The sequence below is a fragment of the Bombina bombina genome, chromosome 2, assembly GCF_027579735.1.
Source record: "Bombina bombina isolate aBomBom1 chromosome 2, aBomBom1.pri, whole genome shotgun sequence".
Lineage (NCBI taxonomy): Eukaryota > Metazoa > Chordata > Amphibia > Anura > Bombinatoridae > Bombina > Bombina bombina.
Window position 1 is genome coordinate 348,396,477 of NC_069500.1, and position 26,980 is coordinate 348,423,456.

The 26,980-nt window shown below is 43.5% G+C and overlaps 1 protein-coding gene across 1 annotated transcript in view; it reads left to right on the forward strand.

Annotated features, from left to right (window-relative positions):
- The window catches only part of PPP1CC (protein phosphatase 1 catalytic subunit gamma), a gene marked incomplete in the record, with an annotated part of 263,024 nt that overhangs the window by 51,192 nt on the left and 184,852 nt on the right, over nt 1-26,980 (forward strand). Inside the window, 2 exon segments of the mRNA XM_053701718.1 lie at nt 24,791-24,895; nt 24,984-25,207. Of these exon segments, the coding sequence (XP_053557693.1) occupies nt 24,791-24,895; nt 24,984-25,207 (329 nt within the window).

Consider the following 26,980-nt stretch of genomic DNA (forward strand, 5'->3'; position numbering starts at 1 on the left):
CGTTCCACTCACAAGAGTTCCCTTCCTGGGGACTCTTATAGATTCTGTAGAAATGAAGATTTACCTGACAGAGGACAGGCTAACAAGACTTCAAAGTGCTTGCCGCACCCTTCATTCCATTCAACACCCGTCAGTGGCTCAATGCATGGAGGTAATCGGCTTAATGGTAGCGGCAATGGACATAGTACCCTTTGCACGCTTACACCTCAGACCACTGCAACTGTGCATGCTAAGTCAGTGGAATGGGGATTACTCAGACTTATCCCCTTCTCTGAATCTGGATCAAGAGACCAGAAATTCTCTTCTATGGTGGCTTTCTCGGCCACATCTGTCCAGGGGGATGCCATTCAGCAGACCAGACTGGACAATTGTAACAACAGACGCCAGCCTTCTAGGTTGGGGTGCCGTCTGGAATTCTCTGAAGGCTCAGGGACAATGGAGTCAGGAGGAGAGTCTCCTGCCAATAAACATTCTGTAATTGAGAGCAGTTCTCAATGTCCTCCTGGCTTGGCCCCAGTTGACAACTCGGGGGTTCATCAGGTTTCAGTCGGACAACATCACGACTGTAGCTTACATCAACCATCAGGGAGGGACAAGAAGCTCCCTAGCTATGTTGGAAGTATCAAAGATAATTCGCTGGGCAGAGTCTCACTCTTGCCACCTGTCAGCAATCCACATCCCGGGAGTGGAGAACTGGGAGGCGGATTTCTTAAGTCGTCGGACTTTTCATCCGGGGGAGTGGGAACTTCATCCGGAGGTCTTTGCCCAAATACTTCGACGTTGGGGCAAACCAGAGATAGATCTCATGGCGTCTCGACAGAACGCCAAGCTTCCTCGTTACGGGTCCAGGAGCAGTCCTGATAGATGCTCTGACAGCACCTTGGGACTTCAGGATGGCTTACGTGTTTCCACCCTTCCCGTTGCTTCCTCGATTGATTGCCAGAATCAAACAAGAGAGAGCATCAGTGATTCTAATAGCACCTGCGTGGCCACGCAGGACTTGGTATGCAGACCTGGTGGACATGTCATCCTGTCCACCTTGGTCTCTACCTCTGAAACAGGACCTTCTGATACAGGGTCCCTTCAAACATCAAAATCTAACTTCTCTGAAGCTGACTGCTTGGAAATTGAACGCTTGATTTTATCAAGACGTGGGTTTTCTGAGTCAGTTATTGATACCTTAATACAGGCTAGGAAACCTGTTACCAGAAAGATTTACCATAAGATATGGCGTAAATACCTATATTGGTGTGAATCCAAAGGTTACTCTTGGAGTAAGGTTAGGATTCCTAGGATATTGTCTTTTCTACAAGAAGGTTTAGAAAAGGGTTTATCTGCTAGTTCATTAAAGGGACAGATCTCAGCTCTGTCCATTCTGTTACACAAACGTCTGTCAGAAGTTCCTGACGTCCAGGCTTTTTGTCAGGCTTTGGCCAGGATTAAGCCTGTGTTTAAAACTGTTGCTCCACCATGGAGTTTAAACCTTGTTCTTAATGTTTTACAGGGCGTTCCGTTTGAACCCCTTCATTCCATTGATATAAAGTTGTTATCTTGGAAAGTTCTATTTTTAATGGCTATTTCCTCGGCTCGAAGAGTCTCTGAATTATCAGCCTTACATTGTGATTCTCCTTATTTGATTTTTCATTCGGATAAGGTAGTCCTGCGTACTAAACCTGGGTTCTTACCTAAGGTAGTTACTAACAGGAATATCAATCAAGAGATTGTTGTTCCTTCTTTATGCCCAAATCCTTCTTCATAGAAGGAACGTCTACTGCACAACCTGGATGTAGTCCGTGCTCTAAAATTTTACTTACAGGCAACTAAGGAATTTCGACAAACGTCTTCTCTGTTTGTCATTTACTCTGGGCAGAGGAGAGGTCAAAAAGCTTCCGCTACCTCTCTTTCTTTTTGGCTTCGTAGCATAATTCGTTTAGCTTATGAGACTGCTGGACAGCAGCCTCCTGAAAGAATTACAGCTCATTCTACTAGAGCTGTGGCTTCCACTTGGGCCTTCAAGAATGAGGCCTCTGTTGAACAGATTTGCAAGGCTGCAACTTGGTCTTCGCTTCATACTTTTTACAAATTTGACACTTTTGCTTCATCGGAGGCTATTTTTGGGAGAAAGGTTCTTCAAGCAGTGGTTCCTTCTGTATAAAGAGCCTGCCTATCCCTCCCGTCATCCGTGTACTTTTGCTTTGGTATTGGTATCCCAGAAGTAATGATGACCCGTGGACTGATCACACTTAACAGAAGAAAACATAATTTATGCTTACCTGATAAATTCCTTTCTTCTGTAGTGTGATCAGTCCACGGCCCGCCCTGTTTTTAAGGCAGGTAAATATTTTTTAATTTATACTCCAGTCACCACTTCACCCTTGGCTTTTCCTTTCTCGTTGGTCCTTGGTCGAATGACTGGGAGTGACGTAGAGGGGAGGAGCTATATGCAGCTCTGCTGGGTGAATCCTCTTGCACTTCCTGTTGGGGAGGAGTAATATCCCAGAAGTAATGATGACCCGTGGACTGATCACACTACAGAAGAAAGGAATTTATCAGGTAAGCATAAATTATGTTTTTTTTCCACATGGCTGGCTTAAATTTTGCTTAGAAACAGTTTCCTGAGGCTTTCCACTGTTGTAATATGAGTGGGAGGGGCCTATTTTAGCGCTTTTTTTGCGCAGTTAAAATTACAAAATGAATCATCCAGTTTCCCTCAGCAGTCCCATGAATACTATAGGACATCTCTAAAGGGCTAAAAAGGCTTCCAAAATCGTTTATAGGGAAGGTATGACTACAGCACAGCTGTGGCAGTTTGTTGTGTCTGTTAAAAAAACGTCTTTTTTTTTTTTATCCGTTTTTTGCATTAAGGGGTTAATCATCCATTTGCAAGTGGGTGCAATGCTCTGTTAACCTATTACATATACTGTAAAAATTTTGTTTGATTTACTACCTTTTTTCACAGTTTTTCAAGTTTTGACAAAATTTGTTTCTCTTGAAGGCACAGTAACGTTTTTTTCTCCAACATTGGTGTGTCCGGTCCACGGCGTCATCCATAACTTGTGGGAATATTCTCTTCCCCAACAGGAAATGGCAGAGCACAGCAAAAGCTGTCCATATAGCCCCTCCCAGGCTCCACCCCCCCAGTCATTCTCTTTGCCGCTCTGAACAAGTAGCATCTCCACGGAGATGGTGAAGAGTATGTGGTGTTTAGTTGTAGTTTTTTATTCTTCTATCAAGAGTTTGTTATTTTAAAATAGTGCTGGTATGTACTATTTACTCTGAAACAGAAAGAGATGAAGAGTTCTGTTTAAAAGAGGAGTATGATTTTAGCAGCAGTAACTAAAATCAATTGCTGTTCCCACGCAGGACTGTTGAGCTGAGAGAACTTCAGTTGGGGGGAACAGTTTGCAGACTTTTCTGCTCAAGGTATGACTAGCCATTTTTCTAACAAGACTGTGTAATGCTGGAAGGCTGTCATTTTTCCCTCATGGGAATTGTTAAGCCATTTTCTAAGACTTAGAAAGAATAAAGGGCTTATTATGGGCTATTAACTGGTGGACACTCTTAAGGGCTAAATAGATTGTTTATTTGTTATTTTTGAAAGTTTGAAGTAATTTTCACACTTTTATTGTTTGGGGAACGTTTTTATCGCCAGGCACTAGTTTAGACACCTTCCCAGTCAGGAAGGGCCTTTCACTATAGTAGGCAGAGCCTCATTTTCGCGCCATTATTGCGCAGTTAGTTTGGAGTACAGTGCATGCAGCTGCATGTGTGAGGGTCTGGTATCCACTGAAAACGTTCCTAGAAGGCTTGAATTGGTATCGTATACCCCCCTGGGATTGGTGAAGTCGCAACAAAGGCTGTGGCTGGGACTGTAGTGGGGTTAAAATTGCAAACGGCTCCGGTTTCCACATTTTAAGGGTTAACAGCTTGAAAATTGGAGTGCAATACTTTGAATGCATTAAGACATGGTGAAAATTTGGTAAAGATTGGATAATTCCTTCATAGTTTTTCACTTATTCAGTAATAAAGTGTGCCCTGTTTAACATTTAAAGAGACAGTAACGGTTTTGTTTTAAAACGGTTTTTGTGCTTTATTAACCAGTTTAAGCCTGTTTAACATGTCTGTACCTTCTGATAGATCATGTTCTGTATGTATGGAAGCCAATGTGGTTCCCCCTTCAAATATATGTGATAATTGTGCCATAGCGTCCAAACATAGTAAGGACAGTACTGTCACAAATAGTAAGGTTGCTCAGAATGATTCCTCAGATGAAGGAAGTAGAGATAGTTCTACATCATCTCCTTCTGTGTCTATACCAGTTATGCCTGCGCAGGCGACCCCTAGTACTTCTAGCGCGCCAATGCTTGTTACTATGCAACAATTGACGGCAGTAATGGATAACTCCATAGCTAATATTTTATCCAAAAGGCCAGCATTTCATAGCGCGATTGCTCTGTTTTAAACACTGTAGAGCAGGAGGGCGCTGATGATAATTTTTCTGTCATACCCTCACACCAGTCTGAAGTGGCAGTGAGGGAGGATTTGTCAGATGGAGAAATTTCTGATACAGGAAGAATTTCTCAGCAGGCAGAACCTGATGTTGTGACATTTAAATTAGAGCATCTCCGCGCATTACTTAAGGAGGTGCTATCTACTCTGGATGATTGTGACAATCTGGTCATCCCAGAAAAATTGTGCAAGATGGACAAGTTCCTAGAGGTCCCGGTGCACCCTGATGCCTTTCCGATACCTAAACGGGTGGCGGACATAGTGAATAAGGAGTGGGAGAAGCCAGGCATACCTTTTTGTCCCTCCTCCTATATTTAAGAAATTGTTCCCTATGGTCGACCCCAGGAAGGACTTATGGCAAACAGTCCCTAAGGTCGAGGGGGTGGTTTCTACACTAGCCAAGCGCACGACCATTCCCATTGAGGACAATTGTGCTTTCAAAGATCCTATGGATAAAAAATTGGAGGGTTTGCTTAAAAAGATTTTTGTACAGCAAGGTTACCTCCTTCAACCTATTTCGTGCATTATTCCTGTCAATACAGCGGCGTGGTTCTGGTTCGAGGAACTGGAAAAGTCGCTCAGTAGGGAGACTCCGTATGAGGAAGTCATGGACAGAATTCACGCACTTAAGTTAGCTAATTCCTTTATTTTAGACGCCGCTTTGCAGTTAGCGAGGTTAGCGGACAAAAATTCAGGGTTTGCAATTGTGGCGCGCAGAGCGCTCTGGCTAAAGTCTTGGTCGGCGGATGTATCTTCCAAGACAAAATTGCTTAATATCCCTTTCAAAGGTAAGACCCTTTTTGGGCCAGAATTGAAAGAGATTATTTCAGACATCACTGGGGGAAAGGGCCATGCCCTCCCACAGGATAGACCTTTCAAGGCTAAGAATAAGTCCAATTTTCGTTCCTTTCGCAATTTCAGGAACGGACCGGCTTCCAACTCTGCAGCCTCTAGACAAGAGGGTAACGCTTCCCAGACTAAACCAGCTTGGAAACCAATGCAAGGCTGGAACAAGGGTAAACAGGCCAAGAAGCCTGCTGCTGCTACCAAAACAGCATGAAGGGGTAGCCCCCGATCCGGGACCTGATCTAGTAGGGGGCAGACTCTCTCTCTCTCTCTTTGCTCAGGCTTGGGCAAGAGATGTTCAGGATCCCTGGGCACTAGAAATAGTCTCTCAGGGTTATCTTCTAGAATTCAAGGAACTACCCCCTAGGGGAAGGTTCCACATGTCTCACTTATCTTCAAACCAAATAAAGAGACAGGCATTCTTACATTGTGTAGAAGACCTGTTAAAGATGGGAGTGATACACCCAGTTCCAACTGTGGAACAAGGTCAGGGGTTTTACTCAAATCTGTTTGTAGTTCCCAAAGAAGAGGGAACTTTCAGACCAATTCTGGATTTAAAAATTCTAAGCAAATTTCTCAGAGTTCCATCGTTCAAAATGGAAACCATTCGAACAATTTTACCTACAATCCAGGAGGGTCAATTTATGACTACCGTGGATTTAATCGATGCGTATCTACATATTCCTATCCACAAAGATCATCAGTTCCTAAGGTTCGCCTTTCTGGACAAACATTATCAGTTCGTGGCTCTCCCATTCGGGCTAGCCACTGCTCCAAGAATTTTCACAAAGGTGCTTGGGTCCCTTCTAGCGGTTCTAAGACCAAGGGGTATTGCAGTGGCACCTTATCTGGATGACATTCTAATCCAAGCGTCTCTTTCCAAAGCAAAGGCTCATACAGACATTGTTCTAGCCTTTCTCAGATCTCACGGGTGGAAGGTGAACGTAGAAAAGAGTTCCCTGTCTCCGTCAACAAGAGTTCCCTTTTTGGGAACAATAATAGATTCTTTAGAAATGAAGATCTTCCTGACAGAAGTCAGAAAGTCAAAGCTTCTAAACGCTTGTCAAGTTCTTCACTCTATTCTGCAGCCTTCCATAGCTCAGTGCATGGAAGTAGTAGGGTTGATGGTTGCAGCAATGGACATAGTTCCTTTTGCTCGAATTCATCTAAGACCATTACAACTGTGCATGCTCAAGCAGTGGAATGGGGACTATACAGACTTGTCTCCAAAGATTCAAGTAGACCAGATGACCAGAGACTCACTCCGTTGGTGGTTGTCCCAGGATCACCTGTCTCAGGAAATGAGTTTCCGCAGACCAGAGTGGGTCATTGTCACGACCGACGCCAGTCTATTAGGCTGGGGCGCGGTCTGGGATTCCCTGATAGCTCAGAGTTTATGGTCTCGGGAGGAGTCTCTTCTCCCGATCAACATCCTGGAACTGAGAGCGATATTCAATGCTCTCCGGGCTTGGCCTCAACTAGCGAAGTCCGGATTCATAAGATTCCAGTCAGACAACATGATGACTGTAGCTTACATCAACCATCAGGGGGGAACAAGGAGTTCCTTGGCGATGAGAGAGGTATCCAAAATCATCAAATGGGCGGAGGATCACTCCTGCCACCTATCTGCAATCCACATCCCAGGAGTAGACAACTGGGAGGCGGATTATCTGAGTCGTCAGACTCCATCCGGGGGAGTGGGAACTCCACCCGGAGGTGTTTGCCCAGTTGACTCAATTATGGGGCATTCCAGACATGGATCTGATGGCGTCTCGTCAGAACTTCAAGGTTCCTTGCTACGGGTCCAGATCCAGGGATCCCAAGGCGACTCTAGTGGATGCATTAGTGGCGCCTTGGTCGTTCAACCTAGCTTATGCGTTTCCACCGTTCCCTCTCCTTCCCAGGCTTGTAGCCAAGATCCAAACAGGAGAAGGCCTCGGTGATTCTGATAGCTCCTGCGTGGCCGCGCAGGACTTGGTATGCAGACCTGGTGAATGTCATCGGCTCCACCATGGAAGCTACCTTTGACACAGGATCTTCTAGTACAAGGTCCATTCGAACATCCAAATCTAGTTTCTCTGCAGCTGACTGCTTGGAAATTGAACGTTTGATTTTATCCAAGCGTGGGTTTTCAGATTCAGTGATAGATACTCTGGTCCAAGCCAGAAAACCTGTGACTAGAAAGATTTACCATAAAATATGGAAAAGATATATCTGTTGGTGTGAATCCAAGGGATTCTCCTGGAGTAAGATTCAAATTCCTAAGATCCTCTCCTTTCTCCAAGAAGGTTTGGATAAGGGATTGTCAGCGAGTTCTCTAAAAGGACAGATTTCTGCTTTATCTGTCTTGTTACACAAACGACTGGCAGCTGTGCCAGATGTACAAGCTTTTGTACAGGCTTTGGTCAGAATCAAGCCTGTTTACAGACCCTTGACTCATCCCTGGAGTCTAAATTTAGTTCTTCAAGGGGTTCCGTTTGAACCTTTACATTCCATAGATATCAAGTTACTATCTTGGAAAGTTCTGTTTTTGGTTGCTATTTCTTCTGCTAGAAGAGTTTCTGAATTATCTGCTTTGCAGTGTGATCCACCCTATCTGGTGTTCCATTCAGATAAGGTCGTTTTGCGTACCAAGCCTGGTTTTCTTCCAAAAGTTGTTTCCAACAAGAATATTAACCAGGAAATAGTTGTTCCTTCTTTGTGTCCGAATCCAGTTTCAAAGAAGGAACGTTTGTTACACAATTTAGATGTAGTCCGTGCTTTAAAGTTCTATTTAGAAGCAACAAAGGATTTCAGACAAACTTCTTTCTCCAACATAGGTGTGTCCGGTCCACGGCGTCATCCTTACTTGTGGGATATTCTCTTCCCCAACAGGAAATGGCAAAGAGCCCAGCAAAGCTGGTCACATGATCCCTCCTAGGCTCCGCCTACCCCAGTCATTCTCTTTGCCGTTGTACAGGCAACATCTCCACGGAGATGGCTTAGAGTTTTTTAGTGTTTAACTGTAGTTTTTATTATTCAATCAAGAGTTTGTTATTTTGAAATAGTGCTGGTATGTACTATTTACTCAGAAACAGAAAAGAGATGAAGATTTCTGTTTGTATGAGGAAAATGATTTTAGCAACCGTAACTAAAATCCATGGCTGTTCCACACAGGACTGTTGAGAGCAATTAACTTCAGTTGGGGGAACAGTGTGCAGTCTCTTGCTGCTTGAGGTATGACACATTCTAACAAGACGATGTAATGCTGGAAGCTGTCATTTTCCCTATGGGATCCGGTAAGCCATGTTTATTACGATCATAAATAAGGGCTTCACAAGGGCTTATTAAGACTGTAGACTGTTTCTGGGCTAAATCGATTCATTATTAACACATATTTAGCCTTGAGGAATCATTTTATCTGGGTATTTTGATATAATAATATCGGCAGGCACTGTATTAGACACCTTATTCCTTAGGGGCTTTCCCAAAGCTTAAGCAGAGCCTCATTTTCGCGCCGGTGTGGCGCACTTGTTTTTGAGAGGCATGGCATGCAGTCGCATGTGAGAGGAGCTCTGATATTTAGAAAAGACTTTCTGAAGGCGTCATTTGGTATCGTATTCCCCTTTGGGCTTGGTTGGGTCTCAGCAAAGCAGATACCAGGGACTGTAAAGGGGTTAAAGCTTAAAACGGCTCCGGTTCCGTTATTTTAAGGGTTAAAGCTTCCAAATTTGGTGTGCAATACTTTTAAGGCTTTAAGACACTGTGGTGAAAATTTGGTGAATTTTGAACAATTCCTTCATGTTTTTTCGCAATTGCAGTAATAAAGTGTGTTCAGTTTAAAATTTAAAGTGACAGTAACGGTTTTATTTTAAAACGTTTTTGTACTTTGTTATCAAGTTTATGCCTGTTTAACATGTCTGAACTACCAGATAGACTGTGTTCTGAATGTGGGGAGGCCAGGATTCCTATTCATTTAAATAAATGTGATTTATGTGATAATGACAATGATGCCCAAGATGATTCCTCAAGTGAGGGGAGTAAGCATGGTACTGCATCATTCCCTCCCTCGTCTACACGAGTCTTGCCCACTCAGGAGGCCCCTAGTACATCTAGCGCGCCAATACTCCTTACTATGCAACAATTAACGGCTGTAATGGATAATTCTGTCAAAAACATTTTAGCCAAAATGAACCCTTGTCAGCGTAAGCGTGGCTGCTCTGTTTTAGATACTGAAGAGCATGACGACGCTGATATTAATATCTCTGAAGGGCCCCTAACCCAGTCTGATGGGGCCAGGGAGGTTTTGTCTGAGGGAGAAATTACTGATTCAGGGAACATTTCTCAACAGGCTGAACCTGATGTGATTGCATTTAAATTTAAGTTGGAACATCTCCGCATTCTGCTTAAGGAGGTATTATCCACTCTGGATGATTGTGAAAAGTTGGTCATCCCAGAGAAACTATGTAAAATGGACAAGTTCCTAGAGGTGCCGGGGCTCCCAGAAGCTTTTCCTATACCCAAGCGGGTGGCGGACATTGTTAATAAAGAATGGGAAAGGCCCGGTATTCCTTTCGTCCCTCCCCCCATATTTAAAAAATTGTTTCCTATGGTCGACCCCAGAAAAGACTTATGGCAGACAGTCCCCAAGGTCGAGGGAGCGGTTTCCACTTTAAACAAACGCACCACTATACCCATAGAGGATAGTTGTGCTTTCAAAGATCCTATGGATAAAAAATTAGAAGGTTTGCTTAAAAAGATGTTTGTTCAGCAGGGTTACCTTCTACAACCAATTTCATGCATTGTCCCTGTCGCTACAGCCGCATGTTTCTGGTTCGATGAGCTGATAAAGACGCTCGATAGTGATTCTCCTCCTTATGAGGAGATTATGGACAGAATCAATGCTCTCAAATTGGCTAATTCTTTCACCCTAGACGCCACTTTGCAATTGGCTAGGTTAGCGGCTAAGAATTCTGGGTTTGCTATTGTGGCGCGCAGAGCGCTTTGGTTGAAATCTTGGTCGGCTGATGCGTCTTCCAAGAACAAGCTACTAAACATTCCTTTCAAGGGGAAAACGCTGTTTGGCCCTGACTTGAAAGAGATTATCTCTGATATCACTGGGGGTAAGGGCCACGCCCTTCCTCAGGATCGGCCTTTCAAGGCAAAAAATAGACCTAATTTTCGTCCCTTTCGTAAAAACGGACCAGCCCAAAGTGCTACGTCCTCTAAGCAAGAGGGTAATACTTCTCAAGCCAAGCCAGCTTGGAGACCAATGCAAGGCTGGAACAAGGGAAAGCAGGCCAAGAAACCTGCCACTGCTACCAAGACAGCATGAAATGTTGGCCCCCGATCCGGGACCGGATCTGGTGGGGGGCAGACTCTCTCTCTTCGCTCAGGCTTGGGCAAGAGATGTTCTGGATCCTTGGGCGCTAGAAATAGTCTCCCAAGGTTATCTTCTGGAATTCAAGGGACTTCCCCCAAGGGGGAGGTTCCACAGGTCTCAGTTGTCTTCAGACCACATAAAAAGACAGGCGTTCTTACATTGTGTAGAAGACCTGTTAAAAATGGGAGTGATTCATCCTGTTCCATTAAGAGAAAAAGGGATGGGGTTCTACTCCAATCTGTTCATAGTTCCCAAAAAAGAGGGAACGTTCAGACCAATCTTAGATCTCAAGATCTTAAACAAGTTTCTCAAGGTTCCATCGTTCAAGATGGAAACCATTCGAACTATTCTTCCTTCCATCCAGGAAGGTCAATTCATGACCACGGTGGATTTAAAGGATGCGTATCTACATATTCCTATCCACAAGGAACATCATCGGTTCCTAAGGTTCGCATTCCTGGACAAACATTACCAGTTCGTGGCGCTTCCTTTCGGATTAGCCACTGCTCCAAGGATTTTCACAAAGGTACTAGGGTCCCTTCTAGCTGTGCTACGACCAAGGGGCATTGCGGTAGTACCTTACTTGGACGACATTCTGATTCAAGCGTCGTCCCTTCCTCAAGCAAAGGCTCACACGGACATCGTCCTGGCCTTTCTCAGATCTCACGGTTGGAAAGTGAACGTGGAAAAGAGTTCTCTATCCCCGTCAACAAGGGTTCCCTTCTTGGGAACAATTATAGACTCCTTAGAAATGAGGATTTTTCTGACAGAGGTCAGAAAAACAAAACTTCTAGACTCTTGTCGGATACTTCATTCCGTTCCTCTTCCTTCCATAGCTCAGTGCATGGAAGTGATCGGGTTCCATCCGGAAATCTTTGCCCAAGTCACTCACCTGTGGGGCATTCCAGACATGGATCTGATGGCCTCTCGTCAGAACTTCAAGGTTCCTTGCTACGGGGCCAGATCCAGGGATCCCAAGGCGGCTCTAGTGGATGCACTAGTAGCACCTTGGACCTTCAAACTAGCTTATGTGTTCCCGCCATTTCCTCTCATCCCCAGGCTGGTAGCCAGGATCAATCAGGAGAGGGCGTCGGTGATCTTGATAGCTCCTGCGTGGCCACGCAGGACTTGGTATGCAGATCTGGTGAATATGTCATCGGCTCCACCTTGGAAGCTACCTTTGAGACGAGACCTTCTTGTTCAGGGTCCGTTCGAACATCCGAATCTGGTTTCACTCCAGCTGACTGCTTGGAGATTGAACGCTTGATTTTATCGAAGCGAGGATTCTCAGATTCTGTTATCGATACTCTTGTTCAGGCCAGAAAGCCTGTAACTAGAAAGATTTACCACAAAATTTGGAAAAAATATATCTGTTGGTGTGAATCTAAAGGATTCCCTTGGGACAAGGTTAAGATTCCTAGGATTCTATCCTTCCTTCAAGAAGGATTGGAAAAAGGATTATCTGCAAGTTCCCTGAAGGGACAGATTTCTGCCTTGTCGGTGTTACTTCACAAAAAGCTGGCAGCTGTGCCAGATGTTCAAGCCTTTGTTCAGGCTCTGGTTAGAATCAAGCCTGTTTACAAACCTTTGACTCCTCCTTGGAGTCTCAATTTAGTTCTTTCAGTTCTTCAGGGGGTTCCGTTTGAACCCTTACATTCCGTTGATATTAAGTTATTATCTTGGAAAGTTTTGTTTTTAGTTGCTATTTCTTCTGCTAGAAGAGTTTCAGAATTATCTGCTCTGCAGTGTTCTCCTCCTTATCTGGTGTTCCATGCAGATAAGGTGGTTTTACGTACTAAACCTGGTTTTCTTCCAAAGGTTGTTTCTAACAAAAACATTAACCAGGAGATTATCGTACCTTCTCTGTGTCCGAAACCAGTTTCAAAGAAGGAACGTTTGTTGCACAATTTGGATGTTGTTCGCGCTCTAAAATTCTATTTAGATGCTACAAAGGATTTTAGACAAACATCTTCCTTGTTTGTTGTTTATTCAGGTAAAAGGAGAGGTCAAAAAGCAACTTCTACCTCTCTCTCTTTTTGGATTAAAAGCATCATCAGATTGGCTTACGAGACTGCCGGACGGCAGCCTCCCGAAAGAATCACAGCTCATTCCACTAGGGCTGTGGCTTCCACATGGGCCTTCAAGAACGAGGCTTCTGTTGATCAGATATGTAGGGCAGCGACTTGGTCTTCACTGCACACTTTTACCAAATTTTACAAGTTTGATACTTTTGCTTCTTCTGAGGCTATTTTTGGGAGAAAGGTTTTGCAAGCCGTGGTGCCTTCCATTTAGGTGACCTGATTTGCTCCCTCCCTTCATCCGTGTCCTAAAGCTTTGGTATTGGTTCCCACAAGTAAGGATGACGCCGTGGACCGGACACACCTATGTTGGAGAAAACAGAATTTATGTTTACCTGATAAATTACTTTCTCCAACGGTGTGTCCGGTCCACGGCCCGCCCTGGTTTTTTAATCAGGTCTGATAATTTATTTTCTTTAACTACAGTCACCACGGTACCATATGGTTTCTCCTATGCAAATATTCCTCCTTAACGTCGGTCGAATGACTGAGGTAGGCGGAGCCTAGGAGGGATCATGTGACCAGCTTTGCTGGGCTCTTTGCCATTTCCTGTTGGGGAAGAGAATATCCCACAAGTAAGGATGACGCCGTGGACCGGACACACCGTTGGAGAAAGTAATTTATCAGGTAAACATAAATTCTGTTTTTTTGTTTGTCGTTTATTCTGCTAAGAGGAGAGGACAAAAAGCTACTGCTACCTCTTTCTTTCTGGCTGAAAAGAATCATCCGATTGGCTTATGAGACTGCCGGACCGCAGCCTCCTGAACGAATCACAGCTCTCTACTAGGGCTGTGGCTTCCACATGGGCCTTCAAGAACGAGGCTTCTGTTGATCAGATATGTAAGGCAGCGACTTGGTCTTCTCTGCACACTTTTGCCAAATTCTACAAATTTGATACTTATGCTTCTTCGGAGGCTATTTTTGGTTTAGGTAACCTGATTTGCTCCCTCCCTTCATCCGTGTCCTAAAGCTTTGGTATTGGTTCCCACAAGTTATGGATGACGCCGTGGACCGGACACACCAATGTTGGAGAAAACAGAATTTATGCTTACCTGATAAATTACTTTCTCCAACGGTGTGTCCGGTCCACGGCCCGCCCTGGTTTTTTAATCCGGTTTGAAAAATTTCTTTCTCTATACACTAGTCACCACGGCACCCTATAGTTTCTCCTTTTTTTCTCCTAACTGTCGGTCGAATGACTGGGGGGGCGGTGCCTGGGAGGGGCTATATGGACAGATTTTGCTGTGCTCTTTGCCATTTCCTGTTGGGGAAGAGAATATTCCCACAAGTTATGGATGACGCCGTGGACCGGACACACCGTTGGAGAAAGTAATTTATCAGGTAAGCATAAATTCTGTTTTTATATTTGCTTGTCAACTTGATTTAAAGTGTTTTCCAAGCTTACTAGTCTCATTACTAGTCTGTACAAACATGTCTGACATAGAGGAAACTCCTCGTTCATTATGTTTAAAAGCCATGGTGGAACCCCATCTTAGAATGTGTACCAAATGTACTGATTTCATGTTAAGCAATAAAGATAATTTCTCCAACATAGGTGTGTCCGGTCCACGGCGTCATCCTTACTTGTGGGATATTCTCTTCCCCAACAGGAAATGGCAAAGAGCCCAGCAAAGCTGGTCACATGATCCCTCCTAGGCTCCGCCTACCCCAGTCATTCTCTTTGCCGTTGTACAGGCAACATCTCCACGGAGATGGCTTAGAGTTTTTTAGTGTTTAACTGTAGTTTTTATTATTCAATCAAGAGTTTGTTATTTTAAAATAGTGCTGGTATGTACTATTTACTCTGAAACAGAAAAGAGATGAAGATTTCTGTTTGTAAGAGGAAAATGATTTTAGCAACCGTTACTAAAATCCATGGCTGTTCCACACAGGACTGTTGAGAGGAATTAACTTCAGTTGGGGGAACAGTGAGCAGTCTTTTGCTGCTTGAGGTATGACACATTCTAACAAGACGATGTAATGCTGGAAGCTGTCATTTTCCCTATGGGATCCGGTAAGCCATTTTTATTCAGACAGTAAATAAGGGCTTCACAAGGGCTTAAGACTGTAGACATTTTCTGGGCTAAATCGATTCATATATTACACATATTTAGCCTTGAGGAATCATTTAATCTGGGTATTTTGGTAAAATAATATCGGCAGGCACTGTTTTAGACACCTTATTCTTTAGGGGCTTTCCCTAATCATAGGCAGAGCCTCATTTTCGCGCCGGTATTGCGCACTTGTTTTTGAGAGGCATGACATGCAGTCGCATGTGTGAGGAGCTCTGATACATAGAAAAGACTTTCTGAAGGCGTCATTTGGTATCGTATTCCCCTTTGGGCTTGGTTGGGTCTCAGCAAAGCAGATACCAGGGACTGTAAAGGGGTTAAAGTTAAAAACGGCTCCGGTTCCGTTATTTTAGGGTTTGCTATTGTGGCGCGCAGAGCGCTTTGGTTGAAATCTTGGTCAGCTGATGCGTCTTCCAAGAACAAACTCCTTAACATTCCTTTCAAGGGGAAAACGCTGTTTGGCCCTGACTTGAAAGAGATTATCTCTGATATCACTGGGGGTAAGGGCCACGCCCTTCCTCAGGATAGGTCTTTCAAGGCCAAAAATAAACCTAATTTTCGTCCCTTTCGTAGAAACGGACCAGCCCCAAGTGCTACGTCCTCTAAGCAAGAGGGTAATACTTCTCAAGCCAAGCCAGCCTGGAGACCAATGCAAGGCTGGAACAAGGGAAAGCAGGCCAAGAAACCTGCCACTGCTACCAAGACAGCATGAAATGTTGGCCCCCGATCCGGGACCGGATCTGGTGGGGGGCAGACTCTCTCTCTTCGCTCAGGCTTGGGCAAGAGATGTTCTGGATCCTTGGGCACTAGAAATAGTCTCCCAAGGTTATCTTCTGGAATTCAAGGGGCTTCCCCCAAGGGGGAGGTTCCACAGGTCTCAATTGTCTTCAGACCACATAAAAAGACAGGCATTCTTACATTGTGTAGAAGACCTGTTAAAAATGGGAGTGATTCATCCTGTTCCATTAGGAGAACAAGGGATGGGGTTCTACTCCAATCTGTTCATAGTTCCCAAAAAAGAGGGAACGTTCAGACCAATCTTAGATCTCAAGATCTTAAACAAGTTTCTCAAGGTTCCATCGTTCAAAATGGAAACCATTCGAACAATTCTTCCTTCCATCCAGGAAGGTCAATTCATGACCACGGTGGATTTAAAGGATGCGTATCTACATATTCCTATCCACAAGGAACATCATCAGTTCCTAAGGTTCGCATTCCTGGACAAGCATTACCAGTTCGTGGCGCTTCCTTTCGGATTAGCCACTGCTCCAAGGATTTTCACAAAGGTACTAGGGTCCCTTCTAGCGGTGCTAAGACCAAGGGGCATTGCAGTAGTACCTTACTTGGACGACATTCTGATTCAAGCGTCGTCCCTTCCTCAAGCAAAGGCTCACACGGACATAGTCCTGGCCTTTCTCAGATCTCACGGATGGAAAGTGAACGTGGAAAAGAGTTCTCTATCTCCGTCGACAAGGGTTCCCTTCTTGGGAACAATAATAGACTCCTTAGAAATGAGGATTTTTCTGACAGAGGCCAGAAAAACAAAACTTCTAAACTCTTGTCGGACACTTCATTCCGTTCCTCTTCCTTCCATAGCGCAGTGCATGGAAGTAATAGGTTTGATGGTAGCGGTAATGGACATAGTTCCTTTTGCGCGCATTCATCTAAGACCATTACAACTGTGCATGCTCAGTCAGTGGAATGGGGACTATACAGACTTGTCTCCGAAGATACAAGTAAATCAGAGGACCAGAGACTCACTCCGTTGGTGGCTGTCCCTGGACAACCTGTCACAAGGGATGACATTCCGCAGACCAGAGTGGGTCATTGTCACGACCGACGCCAGTCTGATGGGCTGGGGCGCGGTCTGGGGATCCCTGAAAGCTCAGGGTCTTTGGTCTCGGGAAGAATCTCTTCTACCGATAAATATTCTGGAACTGAGAGCGATATTCAATGCTCTCAAGGCTTGGCCTCAGCTAGCAAAGGCCAAGTTCATACGGTTTCAATCAGACAACATGACGACTGTTGCGTACATCAACCATCAGGGGGGAACAAGGAGTTCCCTGGCGATGGAAGAAGTGACCAAAATCATTCAATGGGCGGAGACTCACTCCTGCCACCTGTCTGCAATCCACATCCCAGGAGTGGAAAATTGGGAAGCGGATTTTCTGAGTCGTCAGACATTACATCCGGGGGAGTGGGAACTCCATCCGGAAATCTTTGCCCAAATTACTCAACTGTGGGGCATTCCAGACATGGATCTGATGGCCTCTCGTCAGAACTTCAAGGTTCCTTGCTACGGGTCCAGATCCAGGGATCCCAAGGCGACTCTAGTAGATGCACTAGTAGCACCTTGGACCTTCAAACTAGCTTACGTATTCCCGCCGTTTCCTCTCATCCCCAGGCTGGTAGCCAGGATCCATCAGGAGAGGGCGTCGGTGATCTTGATAGCTCCTGCGTGGCCACGCAGGACTTGGTATGCAGATCTGGTGAATATGTCATCGGCTCCACCATGGAAGCTACCTTTGAGACGAGACCTTCTTGTTCAAGGTCCGTTCGAACATCCGAATCTGGTCTCACTCCAGCTGACTGCTTGGAGATTGAACGCTTGATCTTATCAAAACGAGGGTTCTCAGATTCTGTTATTGATACTCTTGTTCAGGCCAGAAAGCCTGTAACTAGAAAAATTTACCACAAAATATGGAAAAAATATATCTGTTGGTGTGAATCTAAAGGATTCCCTTGGGACAAGGTAAAGATTCCTAAGATTCTATCCTTTCTTCAAGAAGGATTGGAGAAAGGATTATCTGCAAGTTCCTTGAAGGGACAGATTTCTGCCTTGTCTGTGTTACTTCACAAAAAGCTGGCAGCTGTGCCAGATGTTCAAGCCTTTGTTCAGGCTCTGTTAGAATTAAGCCTGTTTACAAACCTTTGACTCCCCCTTGGAGTCTCAACTTAGTTCTTTCAGTTCTTCAGGGGGTTCCGTTTGAACCCTTACATTCCGTTGATATTAAGTAATTATCTTGGAAAGTTTTGTTTTTGGTTGCAATTTCTTCTGCCAGAAGAGTTTCAGAATTATCTGCTCTGCAGTGTTCTCCTCCTTATCTGGTGTTCCATGCAGATAAGGTTGTTTTACGTACTAAACCTGGTTTTCTTCCAAAAGTTGTTTCTAACAAAAACATTAACCAGGAGATAGTCGTGCCTTCTTTGTGTCAGAAACCAGTTTCGAAGAAGGAACGTTTGTTGCACAATTTGGATGTTGTTCGCGCTCTAAAATTCTATTTAGATGCTACAAAGGATTTTAGACAAACATCTTCCTTGTTTGTTGTTTATTCTGGTAAAAGGAGAGGTCAAAAAGCAACTTCTACCTCTCTCTCTTTTTGGATTAAAAGCATCATCAGATTGGCTTACGAGACTGCCGGACGGCAGCCTCCTGAAAGAATCACAGCTCATTCCACTAGGGCTGTGGCTTCCACATGGGCCTTCAAGAACGAGGCTTCTGTTGATCAGATATGTAGGGCAGCGACTTGGTCTTCACTGCACACTTTTACCAAATTTTACAAGTTTGATACTTTTGCTTCTTCTGAGGCTGTTTTTGGGAGAAAGGTTTTGCAAGCCGTGGTGCCTTCCATTTAGGTGACCTGATTTGCTCCCTCCCTTCATCCGTGTCCTAAAGCTTTGGTATTGGTTCCCACAAGTAAGGATGACGCCGTGGACCGGACACACCTATGTTGGAGAAAACAGAATTTATGTTTACCTGATAAATTACTTTCTCCAACGGTGTGTCCGGTCCACGGCCCGCCCTGGTTTTTTAATCAGGTCTGATAATTTATTTTCTTTAACTACAGTCACCACGGTGGTATATGGTTTCTCCTATGCAAATATTCCTCCTTAACGTCGGTCGAATGACTGGGGTAGGCGGAGCCTAGGAGGGATCATGTGACCAGCTTTGCTGGGCTCTTTGCCATTTCCTGTTGGGGAAGAGAATATCCCATAAGTAAGGATGACGCCGTGGACCGGACACACCGTTGGAGAAAGTAATTTATCAGGTAAACATAAATTCTGTTTTTTTGTCTTTAAAAACATTATCACCAGAGGATTCTGTCGAGGGGTAAGTTATGCCGACTAACTCTCACCACGTGTCAGACCCTTTGACTCCCGCTTCAGGGAACCACGCTCAAATGGCGCCAAGTACATCAAGGGCGCCCATAGCGTTTATTTTACCAGAGGATTCTGTTGAGGGGGAAGTTATGCCGACTAACTCTCCCCACGTGTCAGACTCTTCGACTCCCGCTTCAGGGACTCGCGCTCAAATGGCGCCAGGTGTTGAGAACTGGGAGGCGGATTTTCTAAGTCGTCAGACTTTTCATCCGGGGAAGTTGGAATTCCCTCCGGAGGTCTTTGCACAAGATCAAGCAGGAGAGTGCTTGGTGTTTTTGTCAGCGCCTGCGTGGCCACGCAGGACCTGGTATGCAGATCTGGTGGACAATGTCATCCTTTCCATCATGGTCTCTGCTTCTGAGACAGGACCCTCTACCTCAGGGTCCTTTCAACCATCTAAATTAAACTTCTCTGAGATGGACTGCCTGGAGACTGAACGCTTGATATTATCAAAGCATGGCTTCTCAGAGTCAGTCATTGATACCTTAATACAGGCATGAAAGCCTGTCACTAGGAAAATTTAACATAGATATGGCATAAATATCTTATTGGTATGAATCCAAGGGTTACTCATGGAGTAAAGTCAGGATTCCCAGGATACTATATTTTCTCCAAGATGATTTTGAGAAAAGGGTTGTCAGCTAGGGACAGATTTCTACTCTTTTCTTTTGCACAAGCGTCTGGCAGATACTCCAGACGTTCAGGCTTTGGTTAGAACCAAGCCTGTGTTTAAACCTGTTGCTCCGCCATGGAGCTTAAACCTGATTATTAAGGTTCTTCAAGGAGTTCCGTTTGAACCTCTTCACTCCATAGATATCAAACTTTTTATCTTGGAAAGTTCCTTTTTGGTAGCTATTTCCTTGGCTCGTAGAGTCTCTGAGTTATCTGCTTTACAATGTGATTCTCCTTATCTGGTCCTCCGTACGGATAAGGTAGTCCTGCGTATCAAACCTGTTTTTTTTTTTTTTTTACCTAAGGTGGTATCTAACAAGAATATCACTCAAGAGAGTGTTGTTCCATTCTTGTATCCTAATCCTTCTTCAAAGAAGGAACGTCTATTACACAATTTGGACGTGGTTCGTGCTTTAAAGTTTTACTTACAAGCTACTTCAGATTTTCATCAAACATTTACTTTGTTTGTTGTCTACTCTGGACAGAGGAGAGGTCAAAAGACTTCAGCAACCTCTTTCTTTTTGATTAAAAAGCATAATTCGTTTAGCTTATAAGACTGCTGGACAGCAGCCTCCTGAAGGGATTACAGCTCATTCTAATAGAGCTGTGGCTTTCACTTGGGCCTTTTTAAAATGAGGTTTCTGTTGAACAGATTTACAAGATGGCGTCTTGGTCTGCGCTTCATACTTTGCTTCTTCGGAGGCTATTTTTGGGGGAGAGGTTTTTTTTTTTTGTTTTTTTTTCAGGCAGTGGTACTTTCCGTTAAAGTACCTGCCTTGTCCCTCCCTTCATCCGTGTACTTTAGCTTTGGTATTGGTATCCCATAAGTAATGGATCATCCGTGGACTGGATACACTTAACAAGAGAAAACATAATTTATGCTTACCTGATGAATTTATTTCTCTTGTAGTGTATCCAGTCCACGGCCGGCCCTGTCATTTTAAGGCAGGTCATTTTTTTCATTTAAACTACAGTCACCACTGCACCCTATGGTTTTTCCTTTCTCTGCATGTTTTCGGTCGAATAACTGGATATGGCAGTTAGGGGAGGAGCTATATAGCAGCTCTGCTGTGGGTGGACTCTTGCAACTTCCTGTTGGGAAGGAGAATATCCCATAAGTAATGGATGATCCGTGGACTGGATACACTACAAGAGAAATAAATTAATCAGATAAGCATAAATTATGTTTTTTGTATATAAAATTGGTTTTGGTCTTTGAAACCACAACCCATTAAACTGGGCTGAGTATGCATATAAATCAGATCTCCTCCTTATTTTATCACTTGCTCTACACACACGATTCCTTATCTTTGTGTCTATGCCATAGCCCGAAACTTTGAGAGAACTAAAAATTAAATTTTTTTTACTAATCATAACTCCCACTTAAAGTGAAATTTCTTCTGCTGGCTTTGTTTAAACAGCTTTTCTGTAGTCAATACAAGTGTAGAAACTTTCAGCATAGGTAGGGATACCGTAGGCAAAATAGTCTATTTCAAATGCTGAAATGAAGGTAAAGTTACCATTTGTAAACTATTTAATACACTCCAGCAGATAAAATGTATAATTGGGAACTTGAAGGGGAGAAAAATGGGGTTCCCTGTCCCTTTTTTAAGAATTGTAAGGAACTGTAAGCAAATATCAAGTTTATTAAAGAAAATAAACACCTCCACCCTTTCCTTTATTTGTGACCTAAAATCTTTTTGTTCGCCTTTTTTTTTTTTTTTTTTTTTTTTTTTTTTTTTTCCCCTCTTCAAAAATCAATAATTTTGAAAATGACATACCTGTTTTCTCCAACATAGGTGTGTCCGGTCCACGGCGTCATCCTTACTTGTGGGATATTCTCTTCCCCAACAGGAAATGGCAAAGAGCCCAGCAAAGCTGGTCACATGATCCCTCCTAGGCTCCGCCTACCCCAGTCATTCTCTTTGCCGTTGTACAGGCAACATCTCCACGGAGATGGCTTAGAGTTTTTTAGTGTTTAACTGTAGTTTTTATTATTCAATCAAGAGTTTGTTATTTTGAAATAGTGCTGGTATGTACTATTTACTCAGAAACAGAAAAGAGATGAAGATTTCTGTTTGTATGAGGAAAATGATTTTAGCAACCGTCACTAAAATCCATGGCTGTTCCACACAGGACTGTTGAGAGCAATTAACTTCAGTTGGGGGAACAGTGAGCAGTCTCTTGCTGCTTGAGGTATGACACATTCTAACAAGACGATGTAATGCTGGAAGCTGTCATTTTCCCTCTGGGATCCGGTAAGCCATGTTTATTACGATTGTAAATAAGGGCTTCAAAAAGGGCTTATTAAGACTGTAGACTTTTTTTGGGCTAAATCGATTGATTATTAACACATATTTAGCCTTGAGGAATCATTTTATCTGGGTATTTTGATATAATAATATCGGCAGGCACTGTTTTAGACACCTTATTCTTTAGGGGCTTTCCCAAAGCATAGGCAGAGCCTCATTTTCGCGCCGGTGTTGCGCACTTGTTTTTGAGAGGCATGGCATGCAGTCGCATGTGAGAGGAGCTCTGATACTTAGAAAAGACTTTCTGAAGGCGTCATTTGGTATCGTATTCCCCTTGGGGCTTGGTTGGGTCTCAGCAAAGCAGATACCAGGGACTGTAAAGGGGTTAAAGTTCAAAACGGCTCCGGTTCCGTTATTTTAAGGGTTAAAGCTTCCAAATTTGGTGTGCAATACTTTTAAGGCTTTAAGACACTGTGGTGAAAATTTGGTGAATTTTGAACAATTCCTTCATGTTTTTTCGCATTTGCAGTAAAAAAGTGTGTTCAGTTTAAAATTTCAATGCTCTCAAGGCTTGGCCTCAGCTAGCGAGGGCCAAGTTCATACGGTTTCAATCAGACAACATGACAACTGTTGCGTACATCAACCATCAGGGGGGAACAAGGAGTTCCCTGGCGATGGAAGAAGTGACCAAAATCATTCTATGGGCGGAGTCTCACTCCTGCCACCTGTCTGCTATCCACATCCCAGGAGTGGAAAATTGGGAAGCGGATTTTCTGAGTCGTCAGACATTGCATCCGGGGGAGTGGGAACTCCATCCGGAAATCTTTGCCCAAGTCACTCAGCTGTGGGGCATTCCAGACATGGATCTGATGGCCTCTCGTCAGAACTTCAAAGTTCCTTGCTACGGGTCCAGATCCAGGGATCCCAAGGCGGCTCTAGTGGATGCACTAGTAGCACCTTGGACCTTCAAACTAGCTTATGTGTTCCCGCCGTTTCCTCTCATCCCCAGGCTGGTAGCCAGGATCAATCAGGAGAGGGCGTCGGTGATCTTGATAGCTCCTGCGTGGCCACGCAGGACTTGGTATGCAGATCTGGTGAATATGTCATCGGCTCCTCCTTGGAAGCTACCTTTGAGACGAGACCTTCTTGTTCAGGGTCCGTTCGAACATCCGAATCTGGTTTCACTCCAGCTGACTGCTTGGAGATTGAACGCTTGATCTTATCGAAGCGAGGGTTCTCAGATTCTGTTATCGATACTCTTGTTCAGGCCAGAAAGCCTGTAACTAGAAAGATTTACCACAAAATTTGGAAAAAATATATCTGTTGGTGTGAATCTAAAGGATTCCCTTGGGACAAGGTTAAGATTCCTAGGATTCTATCCTTCCTTCAAGAAGGATTGGAAAAAGGATTATCTGCAAGTTCCCTGAAGGGACAGATTTCTGCCTTGTCTGTGTTACTTCACAAAAAGCTGGCCGCTGTGCCAGATGTTCAAGCCTTTGTTCAGGCTCTGGTCAGAATCAAGCCTGTTTACAAACCTTTGACTCCTCCTTGGAGTCTCAATTTAGTTCTTTCAGTTCTTCAGGGGGTTCCGTTTGAACCCTTGCATTCCGTTGATATTAAGTTATTATCTTGGAAAGTTTTGTTTTTAGTTGCAATTTCTTCTGCTAGAAGAGTTTCAGAATTATCTGCTCTGCAGTGTTCTCCTCCTTATCTGGTGTTCCATGCAGATAAGGTGGTTTTACGTACTAAACCTGGTTTTCTTCCAAAAGTTGTTTCTAACAAAAACATTAACCAGGAGATTATCGTACCTTCTCTATGTCCGAAACCAGTTTCAAAGAAGGAACGTTTGTTGCACAATTTGGATGTTGTTCGCGCTCTAAAATTCTATTTAGATGCTACAAAGGATTTTAGACAAACATCTTCCTTGTTTGTTGTTTATTCCGGTAAAAGGAGAGGTCAAAAAGCAACTTCTACCTCTCTCTCTTTTTGGATTAAAAGCATCATCAGATTGGCTTACGAGACTGCCGGACGGCAGCCTCCCGAAAGAATCACAGCTCATTCCACTAGGGCTGTGGCTTCCACATGGGCCTTCAAGAACGAGGCTTCTGTTGATCAGATATGTAGGGCAGCGACTTGGTCTTCACTGCACACTTTTACCAAATTTTACAAGTTTGATACTTTTGCTTCTTCTGAGGCTATTTTTGGGAGAAAGGTTTTGCAAGCCGTGGTGCCTTCCATTTAGGTGACCTGATTTGCTCCCTCCCTTCATCCGTGTCCTAAAGCTTTGGTATTGGTTCCCACAAGTAAGGATGACGCCGTGGACCGGACACACCTATGTTGGAGAAAACAGAATTTATGTTTACCTGATAAATTACTTTCTCCAACGGTGTGTCCGGTCCACGGCCCGCCCTGGTTTTTTTAATCAGGTCTGATAATTTATTTTCTTTAACTACAGTCACCACGGTACCATATGGTTTCTCCTATGCAAATATTCCTCCTTAACGTCGGTCGAATGACTGGGGTAGGCGGAGCCTAGGAGGGATCATGTGACCAGCTTTGCTGGGCTCTTTGCCATTTCCTGTTGGGGAAGAGAATATCCCACAAGTAAGGATGACGCCGTGGACCGGACACACCGTTGGAGAAAGTAATTTATCAGGTAAACATAAATTCTGTTTTTTAGGAAGTAAAGTAACCTCAGCAGTTTGGAATATAAAGTGTTTACATTTGTTTAGCTTATACATAATGTAGTATGTCTTTGGAAGCAGATTGGTTTTGGCAGGCTTCTTGTAATTTTACTGAAAAGATTTTTAATTCTTCCCATTTGTCAATTTACTTTAGGTAAAAGAAGATACAACATTAAATTATGGAAAACCTTCACAGACTGCTTTAATTGTTTGCCGATAGCTGCTATAGTAGATGAGAAGATCTTTTGTTGTCATGGAGGCAAGTATCATTCTCCTCAACCTTAGTGTATTTTTTTTTTTTTGTGGATTTTATATTTTACAACTAAATGCTAATGTGTTTTCTATAGGTTTGTCTCCAGACTTGCAGTCAATGGAACAAATAAGGAGAATTATGCGTCCTACTGATGTTCCAGACCAGGGACTTTTGTGTGACTTACTCTGGTCTGACCCTGATAAAGATGTCCTAGGGTGGGGTGAAAATGACAGAGGTGTATCCTTCACTTTTGGAGCTGAAGTTGTTGCAAAGTTTCTTCACAAACATGACTTGGATCTTATTTGTAGAGCTCATCAGGTAATGTGCAACTACATGATGTTAAAGGGACAGTGTACTTTAAATTATTCTACTCTTTAATGTATTTCCAACTTGCTGGCGTTTACATTGTTTGCAAATTAAACTCTTTGATTTTATTATTTGAAATAGCTGTTGAAACTACCATCTATACTAAACCATTTCAGCACTGCATTATTGATTTATAGAAAAGCTATGTAAACGAGAAGTAGCAGAAAAGTCACTCGCCCAATGAGAGAAAGTGCTAGTTAATTTTCAGTTGCTCAAGTTTCAATTTTAAAGTTATCTGCATTGTTGAAAATATTAAAGCTGCCTTGTCAGTACTGTGAGGTCCCTCAAATAATTTTTAGAAAGGTAAATTTTAGCTTGGAAACTCTAGCTATGCAGAGTTCTGCATTTGAAAGAGGGACATGTTGCAATAACATGCTCAATAAACGCTCCCAAAGATTTAACATGATTTCTCTCTTAGGCCCTTTGTTTATACAGACAGAGATAAGAAGGCTTGTATATATTGAGAGAAAAATTAAGATCTGCTATCCTTGCAAGCTCAGCCATTTTAATGGTTCAATGATCAAAACCAGTTATTTCATATACAAAGAACCTAAAGGAACAAGTTTTATTCCAGCTCCAAATTAAATTATAATTAGTCATTGGAAACCCTATAATGGTAAACCATTTTCTTTCCTAAGATATGGAGAGTCCACAACGTCATTCAATTACTAGTGGGAATATTACTCCTGGCCAGCAGGAGGAGTCAGAGAGCACCACAGCAAAGATGTTAATTGTCACTCCCCTACCCATAATCCCCAGTCATTCTCTTTGCCTCTGTTAATGAAGGAGAAGTTTGGTGTCTGAAGAAATGAATTCGTTTTTCGGTTACTTTTCCCTGCAAGCAAGGATTTGGGTTTAGCTGAGTCCACGTCAATCTCTTCAGTAGAGTAATGGTGGCTTTTAAGCTGTTAAAAACAAAAGGACTACCTCACAACTTCCTAACACATTGCTACCCATGGTACAGAAAGCCAGAGTTGGTTACTTTGTTCTTTCTTTTTTTCAGGTCTCTGTAAGGAGTATATGTCCTTTCATGCCTTGTGAGCTGTCTTCCTGCCGGACAGCTAGACTGCAGGTTAGTGCTTTTGTCTTCTAGGTCTTGGAGACTTGCACTTCAGAAGAATGTCATATGCAGTAGATGGGGACATTTTTAAAATACTTTACAGGATTTTCTTTGGCAGTGGACAGGCAAAATTATGTATGTTGAGACTAGAGGTTAATCTTCCCTTTTCTCTTGCAAGGTGTATCCAGTCCACGGATTCATCCTTTACTTGTGGGATATTCTCCTTCCCTACAGGAAGTGGCAAAGAGCACCATATAGCTCCCCCTCTAGCTCCACCCCCCAGTCATTCTCTTTGCCGGCTCTAAGCACTAGGGTCTCTCTCGGGAGAGTAAAGTGAATGTGGTGTTAGAATTGTAGTTTTTATTATGTGAATCCAAGGGTTACTCATGGAGTAAGATTAGGATTCCCAGGATATTGTCTTTCCTCCAAGAAGGATTGGAGAAAGGATTGTCAGCTAGTTCCTTAAAGGGACAGCTATCTGCTCTGTCTATCCTTTTACACAAGCGTCTGGCAGAGGTACCAGACGTTCAAGCGTTTGCTCAGGCTTTAGTCAGAATCAAGCCTGTCTATAAACCCGTGGCTCCGCCATGGAGTCTAAATCTAGTTCTTTCAGTTCTTCAAGGGGTTCCGTTTGAACCTTTACATTCCATAGATATTAAGTTGTT